The sequence below is a fragment of the Halichoeres trimaculatus genome, unplaced genomic scaffold (genome assembly GCF_033239565.1).
Source record: "Halichoeres trimaculatus isolate MK-OKI-2021-1 unplaced genomic scaffold, fHalTri1.1 fHalTri1_scaffold_18, whole genome shotgun sequence".
Taxonomy (NCBI): Eukaryota; Metazoa; Chordata; class Actinopteri; order Labriformes; family Labridae; genus Halichoeres; species Halichoeres trimaculatus.
In genome coordinates, this window is record NW_027437196.1 from 26333739 (window position 1) to 26348583 (window position 14845).

Below are 14845 nucleotides of genomic sequence, written 5' to 3' on the forward strand. Positions count from 1 at the left end.
ACGCGGGAAAACCCAGAGCATCGTTTTAAAGCTGCACAAGGTGTGATGCAGCAACACCTTGAGTGATTAGAGAGGCTGTGAATGCAGTGTCACGGCTGTTAATGAAACGGGCATGAATGGGCATGACCCCATAGCTTATGAATGAGCACGAGGCTCATTATCATACTAACAAACTGCACATTCACACGGGTAAACACACACACACACAGACACACGAGCACAGAGGCTGTGAGATATGGCCAGATGGTGTAATCCTTTAGTTTTCCCTGTGTTTCATATTTTTTTCCCTCCTGTGTTGGGATTACGCTGTTGTCCAATCGGATTTGAGCCCACTCTCCAGCGATGATGTGGGATGAATGACAGGGCGGGCGGGTGAGAGATGCAGGCTGCAGCTGACACACACTTGTATGTCCAGTTGAATAATGTCAGCTCGTAGCCCCTCAAAGGGCTGCAGCTGCCATTTGTAGAGGCCGTCACTGACCATCACTGTCCAGGTAAGAGCTGTGCATTGTGGGAGGAGAGGGGACACACAGAGGGCCACCTCAGGCTGTGGGTTTGATTCAACACGGGGATTGAAATGGTCCGTTTAAATCTCTGAAAGCTCATCCACAGTTTCAGACTTTGTTTGATTTTTCTGGATTCATTTTGTTGGAGCTTGGCTTTCAGGGCAGATGGTCAACGTGATGCTGGTGTGGAAAGATGGATTAAACTGGATTGATAGCTGCATGTTATTTTGGAGTTGCTTAGCCAGTATTTATTTGCTGTGAGTGTAGCATCAGTTGATCTGCATGTTGACCTCTCTTTGTAGCTTCTGTTCAAAAATGAGGGCACTGTTTCCTCACCCTCCTCACCTAATCCTCCACATGCCCACTAACTTTTTATCTCCTGTGTGTTTTCCAGACTGTCTCTGAGCATTTCTGCTAATTTTGTCTTCATGAGCTTTGATGTTTTGTTTTAAACCTAAGTGATAGATCTTGTTTCACGTCTGAAGCCTTGAAGGAACATCTTTTTTGTGTCAGAGCTGGAGTAGCAGCTCAGTTGGACTCACCGTCTTGACGTACAGCACAGTTTTAGCCCTGATAGGAAACTAAGAGCTACTCACTGTCATGTGCAGCCTAATTTCACGCTTACTTAGCTGTTTTAGCGCTCATGTGGCAGATTAGCAAACGTGCGTGGTCTCATATGGCCGAGAGTGTTTGAGCTGATTAAGCACAGATGCACATTTAATAAGGAGAGTGAATGAAAAAGTGTATGTGTGAGAGATGGCCTGTGTAATTAATGCATACATGCTCTCATTTACAGTGTGTGTGTGTGATCATAAACACATGGGGATATAAAACACTCATTACTGCTGTTTTAAACCACACACACAGTTTTCCCTCAGTGACTCTGAGCGTCCTCTCCTCCTCTGTCGTGCAGGTCAGTGTTTCCTGTGTATGGTGGACGTGGTGCCCGTGAAGAACGAGGATGGCGTGGTGATCATGTTCATCCTGAACTTCGAGGTCATGTCAGAGGACACATTCGAGGGTCACAAAGAGAGGCTCAACCACCGCCTGCCCCCCTGGCTCGTCACCGGTAACTATCCTCTAACCCTTGTTCTTCATTTGCTGTCTAACTCAAAGATGGTGCAGTCATATCAGAGATACGTCCTGGACAGCTGGTTTCCTCCTTTCTTTTTAAGAACTTGTTGATGTGAGGTAGTGAACTGTATAAAATTAGGACGTCCACAACAGCTACCCAGAATGAAACCCCAAATTTCAGAGCCTTCCCTGGTAGGTCTAGTAAAGGGGGTGAAATCATAGACTGTAAAAAACATGGACGTAGTCTTCTGACATCATCATCATTCTGACATCCGTCTGTTTCTGAAACAGGAAATGAAGCACATCGGCTATAGCAGCCATATTGGTAGTGGCAAGGGCTTTGTGTACAGCTATAGGGTTCCTGTCGGTCATGTGACCCTGAGCTGTGCCTCTGATTGGGCAACTCACAATCTTAGTATCCTCTGAACTGACGAGTTAGAAAAAAATTTACCCCCTGTAGAGTGTGTGCCGATAATAAACTCAGACACGTATTTTAAACCAGGCTGTAAAAAGGTTAATTTCTGCTATGAAAATGGCTTTTTTTGGGCTTGGTGTGTATCTGACTTTCAGTACTTCTGGAGCCAGCCTCAAGTGGACACTTAAGAAACAGCAGATTTTAGCACTTTCGCATTTTCTCATATTCTCAGACTGGAGGTTGCTGCTTGGGTGAAATAAACAAAGTGTTGATGGTCTACAGGTTGTATGAAGATTAGCGCAGTTCAAAAAGTTGGTTTGATGGAACCCTATGGTTCATGAGCTGCCACAACTTTTATTATTTTTATCTATAAATCTATTACATTCAAAACGTGTGACAGAAACTTAGGCTTGAAGGTAAATATTTTCAGATAGTCATTGTTCTTTTTTTCATCTAAAACAAAGTGAAAAGTTTGAGTTGTTGTTATTTATTAGTGATTCTGTTCTGATTCTGCTTGTTTGGGCCACTTCAGATCAAACTGGAGTGTATGTGGCCTCAGGATGCACCAATCCCATCCTGGTAATTACTCAGAAAGTCAGATTGGATACAGATGATAAAGAGCTATAGATCTACTCAACTCAGAACTATGCTCTTTCTTGCTTACAGCAACCGTGCATGTGTGTATGTATGTGTGTGTACAAAATCTTTAACACTAGCAGGTCTGTGAATTTGTTTGAGGGGAAGCAAAAAATATCATGAAGGAAGATAAATGCGGCAGCTTTACAGTTTGGAGGTTTTCACTTATTTCACCACAAACTCTGACATAAACTTATGACAATGTGTGAGAGTTTAATTCCTCCTCACTGATCCTCTGCTGCCATTTACAGTTAAACTGTAATACCTCTTAGTGCTGATGATTTACTTACCAAATCTTTACACATCAGTAATCCCATAAAATAAGGATACAGTCAGTTTAAACACATTTTTATTTCATTTTGGTTTACAAAGTTAGAAAAGTCTGAAGTTACTTTTGCCTTACTCTTGGTTTTGTTTTTGTCTTCTACAGTCTTTTACAGAATCTTCCCATGTTCTGTTGCATGTCCTAAGTTGCTTGAAAAACTTAAAAGAGCTAAATTAAGAACTATCGAATGTGTTTTGCCTGTTATACATGTTGCACTCTACTGTAGGATAAATGCTGATTGCTGATTGTAAAGTCAATGTTCTTCCACAATTAAGAAAAAAAAAACTCTGAAGTTCCAAAAACATAGTTTTCAGTCTCATCCTCATTCTTATATTTCCATCATTCAGTATCAGCTGGTACCAAACCCTGGGTTTATTGTTGGTATCAGGACTGAAAAAATTGGACAGGTGCGATGTGGCCCCTGAACCGAAACAAGCGTGACACCCCGTTAGGTGATTTAATCAGTTCAAGACAGGAAACGTTTCCTCTAAAAGTCATAAAGAACAGCTTGTTCCTTATTGTTGATTCAAACTAAAAGTTTCAACTAACGGTGAACTAAAACTGTGGAAGGGCGAGAAGTGTGACTAAAGCTCACAGGAATGGATTTTTGGTGAAATACCTCATCAAAAAAAGCTGCCAAAGTTAACACTGTTCAGCAGTTAGATTCTTCTCTGTTCTGCCTGTTAATGACACTTCCTTTTAAAAAAGTGAAAATGAGTCCAGATGAGTCCAGGAACATCAGGTGGTTCACGTTGGGTCTTTTTTCTGAATCCTTTTCAGATTTTTTTTATGCTTGGCTCTTATGAAATGCTGTTCTATGAGCTGTAATTTTACAGAGAGATAACCCTGCAGAGCAGCATCTAAAGTAGGACACTGATTATTTTAGGATTCATGTCTGACTGTCACCAGATTTCTTGTATTTAAAGCAAATTGTAATCACTGTAACTGCCCCAGATTCCCATAGATTGTTTCCATCCCCTCTCTGAGTGTACCCTATACCACAGAAGATATCCTGCCATGTCATATCTCTGCTTGTTTCTGTCTTTAATTCACATTTTAGTTTAAGTTCTGATCTGTTTTTTACTTTCATGGCATTTGTTCCTATCCCCTCTCCTCCTTGTCTCCCTCAGGTCGTCCACGGGGCTTCAAGTTACGTCTGCCACTGCTGGGCTCTTTATCCAACAGTAAAGCGTCTCTAGACGACGCAGAGGCCGGTCACATCCCCACCGCTACACCTCTGCCGCTGCATCCAGACCACAGTCCAGAGTCATTAGGCCTGGGGGAGTTCCTGCCTCTCCCCCCTTTAACAGCAGACCACCAGGAGCAGATCAGTGGGAGCAGGTTGGTGGTGCTGTCAAAAGATCTGCTCCATTCTTAGTAGGATTTTTACTTAATGACATCCATGATAATTTTTGTGAACTTGTTGCTGATTCTGTTTTTTTCTTGAAAATCCAGATGAATTTGGCTCATATTAAAGAAAAAAAACATCATCTTATTAACTCATATTGAAGACTCCTAAATTTACACTCTGTTGTTTGAGAACTTGGCAACTTACCCTTTCAATACACAGAGTACGCTCTCATTCAAGCATATTAAGAGTCAATTAGTCTGTGTTTTGTCTTTCACAAGTTGTATTATACAATTTTGTCAATTGGTAACATCTTGGTTACCTTATATGGCTTATATTTCCATCAGTAAGGGAACGCTCACACTGTCAGAAACAAAGCAGATATGGGTCAGATTTGAGCAAAAAAATCAGATTCAGGTCACTTCCAACTGTAGTTTGAACATGGTTCTGCAGAGGGTGTTATAAATGGAAAAAAGGCTTTAAGGCAGCGGTTCCCAACCTTTTCTAACTAAAGGCCCACTTTAAAGTTTCAAAAGTTCCTATCTCCCATTTGCTTGCCATTTTGCATGTCTAATTCTTGAAGGGAAAAAAAAACAAAACAAAATAAGAAATTTGAAGATGTTTGAACATTTTTAATATCCTTTTAAATTTTTTTTTAATATATATAAGTACACCCCGCCAGCACACAAAAATCGAACTATTTTGAAAATGATTCAGCGGTCTACTTGCAATACCTTCACAGCACTAAGTTTGGGAATCACTGCTTTAAGGAACAAGAATTGTTTCGTGAATAGTTTGTTGAGCAAATCCTCTCTTTTCAACTTGTTTAACAAAATCTGCAGCAGGACTGAGCTATAGTTTTCTGCATAGGAAGTGGTTGGTATGGAAATATTTGCTATAATATTAGCCACTTTATTTTTTTAAGATACAGAATAATCTACCTAAATTCTACTGCAAGATTTTTTTGACTGGCTTACAGCTGATTTACTGAGAAGAGTTTCAAAATCCTGACATCGAAGAGATTTCTGTATGGAAATCAAAGTCAAAGTTTATGCTGGTCAAAAAACAGAGACGTTTTGTTTTGTTTTGCAAAATTATTTTTTCTAGTTAGTGGGAGAATGTTTAATTCATGCACTTCAACCTGACCCTGCAGTTCAGTGCTTCCTGCTGGTTTCTATCATGCCCTCTTTGCTTTCTTAGATCGGCTTTGCAGAGTTGGCCTGAAGACCGCCAGGAGGACCAGCGCACCTTACTGAGCTCTGACCGTACAGTTCCACCACCCGCACCTCCTCCTCCACCCCACAGAACACACCTCGTGGGTCCCCTCACCCAGTCGTCACCCTGTGTAGCACCTCACCACCGCCTCAGCCTCAACCCAGACGGTTCGGGCTCCAACTGCTCCTTGTCGCACAGCCGCTCACGGGAGAGCTTCCACAGCATGCGTCGAGCCTCCTCCGTAGACGAGATCGAGGCCATGAGGTCCGACTGGGACAGGAAGAACCGGAGAGCCAGCGTCAGGCCGGGCAGCAGCAGCACAGGTGAGGAGAACAGGAGATGGGAAACTATTACTTTAACCCTCCCAGACCTCGACCTCACTGTCTGCTTCGTCTGTGTCTTTCAGGTGCAGTTAACAGTAAGTCTAACATTTTGAACTCCACGTCAGACTCGGACCTCATGAGGTATCGCACCATCTCCAAGATCCCTCAGATCACTCTCAACTTTGTGGATTTCAAACCCGACCCACTCATCGCTCTGCCGTCGGGGGAGATGGACATCATAGCTCCCTGCAAGCTCATCGACAGGACGCACAACGTCACGGAGAAGGTCACACAGGTAGGACGCTGAACATGAGTGGAAGGAGTGGAGAGCAGCTGTGTGTGGAGTTTGAGAGGGTTTTGGTTTGGCTGGTGTTCATTCGATCAGTTTTCACATCTGTTCTCTGCTCCGACTCAGTGTGGAGATCCAGTGTTGTACATTGTTGCATGCAATGAACATCGATATCCATTTGTGCTCTCTGGCAGATGTAACCCAGTTAGCATAATTAACTTAGCCCCTGCCAGCCACCTCCACCTGCTGTAATGTGACAAGTCTTCCTGAGGAGATAATGCTCGAGCTCTGATGAGATGCTGATGGAGGGAGGCATGGTGCTGTTCCAATTTCTAGTAATTGACTGAGGGAGAAACACAGAAAAGGACGTATGGGACGTGTTGTGAGGCAGCGGTTTCATTTCCTCAGGTTGTGACAAGCCTACGTTTTTCATCTCCCATCTGCCTGTCAGAGTCAGAGGAGTCACATCTCTTCCTCCTCTCTCACAGGCTGCAAACACATCACTTCACTCACACTAATTGCTCTTAAAAAGCTTTTACCTCCCACTGTAGATGTTCTGTCTGAAGTTGTGTCTTACATAACTGTCTCCTGTTTGCAGGAACATTGTATGAAATGTCACTTTCTATAGCTGGCTGGATAAGCAATGCGTGTGAAACAACACAGGGCGAAAAGGATGAAATGATGAAGATTAGCTGTTATCTCGTACTTGTTGGTCAGAGAAGTTGTGAGTTGTCTTTTAAGCATGTTGAGAAATGATGTGTTTGTGTTGCAGCCACCTGTGTTTTCTTTCCACATCTGTGTGAAAGCATTTGTCAAAGTAATTCAGAGAAGCGGAGGTGACCATATGGGACGTTTCTGTAAGATGGAAAGTCTGCCTGACTTCATTATTTCACCAAGGTGCAGAAAAAGCAACAAAACTGGTGAAGGAGACTGCGCAGCCTGGTTCACCCCAAAAGATCGATTTATTTCTCAGCAGATGTTGAAAATATGAGGTACCTCACTCATGATGACAAAGAACGACAGATAAGCAGTTTAGTTTTGATAGTGTGTGTACAACAAAGCACTTACAGATTACATTCAACAACAAATACAATCTCTTTCTACCAATAGTGGTAAATAAGAAAATCTCTCATGGTCAAACATGGCTTTAAAGTAAAGACAGAAGGGTTAAGTCAGAGGGGTTAACCAACTAAACATTGCTAGCTGCGTACATTAACAGAGTACAGAAAGTCAGGAAAGGTGTTTGTGGTAATTTAGTTCTCCATTGTAACAATGCATCATGTCGTCTTTGCCTCCTTCTCCTCAGCTCACAGAGAACATTGGGCCTAGCACCAGTTAGCATCGACATGCCACAGGCTGCTAATAGCTGAAACCTCTTGTGCAACAAATGTGACCATGGTTACATGTAAGATCTCCAGACACGCAAGAACAACAATAGTAAAAACACCACTGCAAACATAACCAGTCTGGGGTCAATGGCCAACAAATGAGCCATAAAAAGGAATGGCAGGCTATAGATACAGAGAAAACTAAAAACAGAAGAGAAAAAGAGAAAAAATATCAACAAGTAGGGAACATGCATATGTGGGTTACATTCATAAAAATTCTGCCAAATCTTTGCCAATGCCAAACAGCTTATTCTACTGTTGCCATTAACTCTGGCTTTGAGTTTCTGGTTCCCCTAAAGCATCGACCCTGCTGCAGCGGAATGTAGATGTGTGCTCCAAGACTCAGCATGCTTTGCTTGATGGAACCAGTGCTGTGACCCATAAAACCAAGTTACGTCATTCAATGAAGTGAAATGAGATGTGCAGAATTAGCAGAGAAAACACATTTGGCTTTTGTGCTTTTTACACTCTGCACAGCATATATTCCCAAACTGCAGGGGGCGGAATATTGCATACCTACATTTACCACAGAGGAAGTTGTTTAAACTGTTTCTGCTTTTTATTTTTATTTTTTTGCGCCAATTCCTCTTCTCTGCCAATTTGTTTTTTACAAACGCCAGTATTTTTCGTACTTTGGACACTTTGAGCTCCTGTTTGTCTAAGGGTATCTGTGCTGTTAGTTTGAAATTTTCAGAGGTGCATGACGTGGAAATTTTCCACTTGAAAGGACCGCACAAGGGGGGGAAAAGCTGTTCAAATGATATCATTTGTCTTCACAAAGCCATGCGTCTTCGTGGTTGTGTCAAGCATAAACTATTTGGTGTGGGCAGAGAAGGTTTGGCAAATTCTTTATGGGCTCAACCCACATACTCAGCTCTGCTGCTCATCCTACAAATACATGTTCCTTATAAAGCTGGCCCCGTTTAAACCAGTCTTACAACAGTATTAGATTTATCAACAAGAAGCACCTTTACAACAAAGAAATAATCTACCAAACACAGATTTTAACTTTGTGTGTTGTGTTAAGAAAACATAACATGGCTCATGTTGTGGCAAACTAGTGCGAGAGGAAGTAATACCTTCTTGACAATTGACATCTTGAAAATGTACTGTTGTGTTGTGTTGTGTTGAAACACTTCCAGTGTGAAATATACGGTAAATTTAGAGCTAACTGTCAAATCTCATCCAAAAACTCGACAGATATCTGCATCCTGTTGTAAATCACCTTCTGTTTTTCCCTTAATTAGAGGTTTATTAAGCACCCCTCATTGCTGCAGCTGCTTTTACCTCATTTATCTGATGCACACTGCATAATTCAGCAATTACCGTTTATTAAAGTGTAACTATTTGTGACTAAAACATCTATTAAGACTGAATCTACTTTATGATTGCTGAAAAATAATGAGCTGGTGTGTCTGTAGTCTTCCTCAGATGCTCTGACAGAGAAGCCCAAACATGGTAAACTAAGAACAAAGACCGAGAAAAGATTGAGCTAAGCTCTTTCAGGGATTGTAAGATTTACTGAAGAGGAGTATTTCTGATCTTTCATATTGTTTGATGCATCATTCTCTTTCCTCTCTGAATAAGAATGAGGACGTGAGCAGAGAAGCATCTCAAGTTAATGATGAAGCGAAACATAAATCTAACGCAATCATGGAGCATTTTATGTGGAGCATTGTATGTGGAGTGCAGCTGTCAAGGTCAAAAGGTAACCTGACTGTGTGCGCTGAGGGAGTTGTGTGTGTATGTAAAGCACACACAAGCATTAAAGCACTTTATTCTGTAGCTACATCAATGTACAGATGGAGGGAACAGCACCAGCTGTGTCTCCAAATGCTGTGGATGGCTATATATAGACTGTGACAGGAAGAATGGAAAAACACAGAATAAACAGCGTGGACACCGACAGTGTCTGTTTCCTGTTTTACATCATCACCTTGTTCTGTCATGTTATGACTGATTTTATGTGGTTAAAAAAGTCTGCTTTTTTTGAGGAGATGATACACAAAAAAGATCAATTTTGGGTTAAAGAGGTAGTGTAACATCCAGTAAGTAGGCATAGGAAATGTTAGATCCATGATGGCCTCAAAAATCTACCCCTGACCTTTCCTGTGGGAACCTAAAGCCTGCAGCTTTTGTCGACTGCTGAGGCTGATTCCAGTCATTTCTCAGTATTTAATCAAATAGAGAGCAAAGATCACATAAATCTCCAGCTGAGCTTTGTGGTTTAACTCAGATCCTTCTCACTCTTTGATCTGTGTGAAGAGGTGCTGCCAGCTTTAAAACTGGGCCTTACCCCTCCACTGTCCAAGCTGTAATACATCTTACAGCTCCTGTCGTTCACATACTCTCAGGACCATCCATCTTTTCCTCACCTAAACAACTTCCCTGCCTTGAAAGTAAAAGTCTGAGATCAACTCGTATAATTTTCTATTTAAGCACCTGTATTACCATCTGAAGCCTCCAGATGGCAGCACCACATCAGGTAGCTTTCTGACAGGCCTCAGGGGAGCAGAGAAGAAGATGTTGAACGTCAACAAGGCTGAATAATTGAAGTGTTTCATAAAACATCTGACAGCAAGAACAGGAGCACTTTCAGACACCCCCTTCCTCTCATTTGCTCTCTCATGGCTCGTGGCACTGTTCCCTTTTTCCTGCTCTCAACATGTTGATGGTTTTTGCATCTCGCTCTTTGTCATGACCAAAGCTGCTGTGCACACAAAGTGGCTCATGAAAACTAAATTCTGTTGTTTGTGCAGGAGTGCGTGACTGGACTGTAAATACCAAAGCGTTCTTTGAGGGTCCCATGAAATTAAAACAGGTTACATTTTCTCTTGTGCTGATTTGTCAGTATGAGGAAGCAGAAGGTCCAAAAAATCACCAAAAAACAAACCAAACAACTTGTTGGTATTCTCGATAACATTTTGGACATTCATTTCCTGGAAAGAACACATTTATGATGTTGACTCAGTCTGTGGTGGTGGAAATAAGTTTTTATGGCAGATGAAAAATTGTGTTGAGTGTCTCCCTGAGAGCTAAGTGGCTATTATAGGTGATCAATGTGGTTGTTTTTGAATGTCACCACATTAAGTGAGCAGTCGCTACCTAGCAGCTGGATTTAAGTAATGTAAGGCAAAAACCAAGCAGAGGATTAACCCTGTAACTTGTTGCTTAACCATTTGAGTCACTTTTTACTTTTCTATATTTTATTTCATTTTTGTTTTTATTTTTTAATTCTTTATCTTTTTTTTTCTTTTTTTTTTTACATTTTTTATTTCTATTTATTTATTTATTTATTTATTTATTTATTTATTTATTTATTGTTTGTCAGTTTTTCTGATCTTAGCTTCCCAATAATCTAAAAACAAAAATGTTTATGTTTTTTTTCTTTTTTCTTGGATGGAAATTTAAAGACTTAAAATTCAAATAGACTTTATATCCCCTGCATTTAAAAAGTTAAAGGGTTCCAAAAGAAATGCCAAAGTACAAAAGAGATGCAGTTCCTTGAGTGCCCACTAGAGGCTGACACCTACACCCCAGAAAACCCCATTTGAGTAAGACAAAGCACGTTTTTTGAAATAGCACATTTTTGCAAGGCAATTCAAAGTGCTTTACAGACAAAACAAACTAAAAGAACCAATTAAAATTTGAAAGTTTCTAGTTAGTAAAGAAAATTTAGTAAAATGATTTGTTAAAATGCTCTAAAAGCAAAGGCAGCTGTAAAGAGGTGAGTCTTCAAGTACATATTAAGATACTCATTTTTACAGCAGAATTAAGCACAAGTACAGGAAATGGTTTGATCTGAATACCTCTATTCTTATTTTTAACAGTTGCACAGGGAGAGTGTTTCTAAACAACATCTGAGTGAGCATCATCTGACTGCTAGGAAGCTCCGCTTTTGCCTCAGATGTGCTTCTTTACCAAAGCTACAACAGTTAAAGTCAGCTTCTCCAGTATGGTGATGAATCTTCAGGTTTCTGGAGAGCAGTGGACCTATGTGGACACAGTGGACAGTGGACTCAGTTTAATAAAGAATCTTGATGGATAGATGCTGAGACGATGGGGAACTAAAGCTGAGGAAGAGGAAGGGCTGAGGAGACCACTGCACATCGTATGGATGAGATGGGATCATACACACATGGTTGCACACACACTCACTGCAGTGTCACTGGAAGCTTTGATGACAATGGCTGCACCCTATAGAGGACACTTGATTAGCAAGAGAAGAAGATCCACACTCCACACACTCATCCATCACACCCTCTCATACAATATTCCTGACACACACCCAGCTCCATACATGGCTTTCCCACGGACATGTGAGCATGCACTATAGGGACAGACTCACTCACAACACTCTGACGTCCTCCTCCACTCGCCCATACACACACACATGCACACTCACACTCACACACACTGCTTCTCCACTCAAGCAGCCTGTCACATCCAACTACAGAGTGGGACCCAATGGAGCAATGGATGGCACACACCGCACCCGGCAGCAAAACGGTACGAACCATCCCAATCCTTTCAGAACAGGACAGTGAGTGCACTGAGGGTTGTTTTGGAAGTTTCAGGTGTGCATGTGTTGTTTAAGGAGGGCCTGTGGATCCAGCGCTGGGGATGATGATCCAGACCTCTCTTTTAACATTCAGAATAGAGAGTGAGACAGAGGAGAAAGGGTGTTTTTGTTAGATTTTATTGCACAGATCCTCATTTTGTTCAGAATTTAATGACTAAATTTCACTTCTCTTGGGAAAAAACTGTTGAAATGTTGGTGGATTGCCTGGATCTGATGGATTTAAACCATCACATGGTTAAAGTGGTTACTAGATCAGTGCTGAATGAGTTTTTTGAGAGATGATACATTTTCATTATCTCACAAAAATGTGCATTTAGTTGCCTCATTCAGTGTTAGAGCTTTTAGAGTTCTGCTCTGCAATTAAGTAAACAAACAACTCAAGCTGTCAGAGGCTTGTGTAAAAAATGATTAAGGCTTATTTTTGGTTTTAGAAGTAGTTAAAACAGTCATAAAGTGCATAGATATACTTATAATGATGTGCTGATTTGAAAAACTAAGCCTCTATTTACCCTAATGATGATCTAAGAGTAAGTGAAATTAGTTGCAAGTTAATTTCTGCTCTTTGATATATTCCAGATGCAGCAGCTTGTTAAAAAACAAAAGAGATAAAGTAGTCCCCCCCCCCCCCCCCCCTTTTTTTTTTTTTTTTTTTTTTTTTTGCATCTTTTACTTTCTATTGTTAAACTAACATTTAGGCAGCAACCTCAACTTTATCTTAACATTGTTTTGTTGCACAAAGTTTAAAATGAGAGCCTCATGTCTCGGTGCTTTAAGAAGCCCTGCTGCTCTAATCTATCTTCGTGGACCCTGCGATGACTCTGAGGTCCAACTTGCAATTTCCTTTCTGAAACCGTCTCTAAACTCCTGCAAACTTTGTGGTTCTGACATATCCAGTCCCAATTAAGCAGCTTGTAGATGTGCAGAATTTTGGATATTAATCTCTTAAATGTTTCCTCTGACAGAAAAAGTTTGGACGGAAAATGAGATGAAGGTCTCTGAGGTCTAATGCTGAGCACCCCGGTGCAGAAGTTGTGAATGAGGAAGGCAAAAAATAGTCTTAATTACGATGATTTATTGGGTTGGTTTTTCTTTGCCAGAGCTTTTTGCCTTTCTTCCTGCTGAGGCACTGAAACTCAAACGGTTCCTGTCTGGTATATCTAATCATCTCAGGACAAACTCCCACATTTGTAATCAAAAACGTATTATTTGGGGGGTTGTTGAAATCCCACTACAACATTTTGTGTCACCACGTGAAATTATTGCTACTTTCTGAATTCTTGGCTGTGTTGATGTAAGAAAGGCTCTCAGTGTAGAGCACGGAGGCAGTTATCAGAGAACACTTGTTATGCCATTAAAGACTTACATCACTTAAATGGAATGTAGGCTGTGTATGTTTCTTTAATGAGCTGGCTCTGCTGTAAGGAGGACGAGATCTCTGAGGAGAGGCTCACATTTTACTGTACTTCAGTGAATTATAGATCAGTTTATAAGTGGATGTTATGTGTATTCACAGTCATATTCTGACCAGTTGCTCATCTGTCCCTGTTCTCTTTCAAGAACTGGGACATTAGGATTAAACATGACACAGTGATACATCCATGTCTTACATTAGGTTGATTTAAAAGTTGATTTCTGTGTTTTTTTTGACACTGGAAGATGGAACATTTTACCCTTAACAGTGATGACATGAAAAACAGAGCAGTTCCCCAAGGGTGCTCTTGAAACCGTCAATTCACACCTTTATAAAACTGCCAACTTTTACAGCAGAGATGAACATTTTAAAGTGTGGTGCAAAAAATGTTTTAAAGCTTTTTTTTTAATCACTGGGAGGAGGTAATTTCTTTTGTCATTCATCCATTTATTCATTTTTTTAATACTTGAAGCTCAAAGTTATGCAAGCATTCACACAGCTCAGTAGTCACTGATTTGACTGACAGGTGGGTGTTGTGTAGCTGTTTGCCAGGAGGCTGGAAGCTGAATTCAACCCTATTGTTCTTGTTTACTGACTGGTCTTATGCAAGTTGTAGTCAGCATTCAGACCGCCACTTTGGAAACCAGCGTGTGATGTCACTGACACTACTTCAACATTGGATGTAACTGGTACGTGGTGTATCTCTTCCATTGAATAGAAACCAAATGGCAAAACCCGAAGTTTGTAGAGTGTCTGCTCGAGGCTGGCTCTGGAAGAACTGGAAACCACAAACACACCAAGCCAAAAAAAAGTTTTTTTCACCACACAAATAAAAATGTTTACAGCCTGGTAAAAAAAAACGTCTCCCATCTGAAAAGCTGATTTTTCTTATGGTACACACTGTAACTAAGAGGATAAAGATTTTCTCACTCTGCAGTTTAGAAGAAATTAAGGACCCGAGTTCACCCAATCAGGGGCAGAGCTCAGCTGATTGACAGGTGGGTGCCCTATAGCTGTCAGTATGGAGACTCAAGGCCACCTCATTTCCAACATGGCCCCAGTCAGTTTGTTTCAAAATTCTGTCTGGTTACCAAACTCCCTAATACAAAATTAGTCCCTTGTATTTTGGCCGAAATTCAGTATGTAGTAGTTAGTATGCGAAAAATAGCAAAATCTGCAGTATAATAAAAACCCCAGATGTCCTATTGATGCAGGAAAATTTCTTAGTATGCAGCAGGCCAGTCTACCTGGCATACTGTTTCCCACAATGCATGGCTCTAAGGCTGTTTGTCTATGCGGTGGCGGGTTTTGGTGAATTATCGCCATCTACTGG

At 41.0% G+C, this 14845-nt stretch overlaps 1 protein-coding gene across 1 annotated transcript in view; it reads left to right on the forward strand.

The window, feature by feature from the left end:
* Positions 1-14845, forward strand: part of kcnh2b (potassium voltage-gated channel, subfamily H (eag-related), member 2b) — a 434397-nt gene that overhangs the window by 238501 nt on the left and 181051 nt on the right. The window contains exons 3-6 of the mRNA XM_074692997.1: positions 1420-1575; positions 4087-4297; positions 5505-5842; positions 5926-6137. Of these exons, the coding sequence (XP_074549098.1) occupies positions 1420-1575; positions 4087-4297; positions 5505-5842; positions 5926-6137 (917 nt within the window). The remainder of the gene's footprint in view (positions 1-1419; positions 1576-4086; positions 4298-5504; positions 5843-5925; positions 6138-14845) is intronic.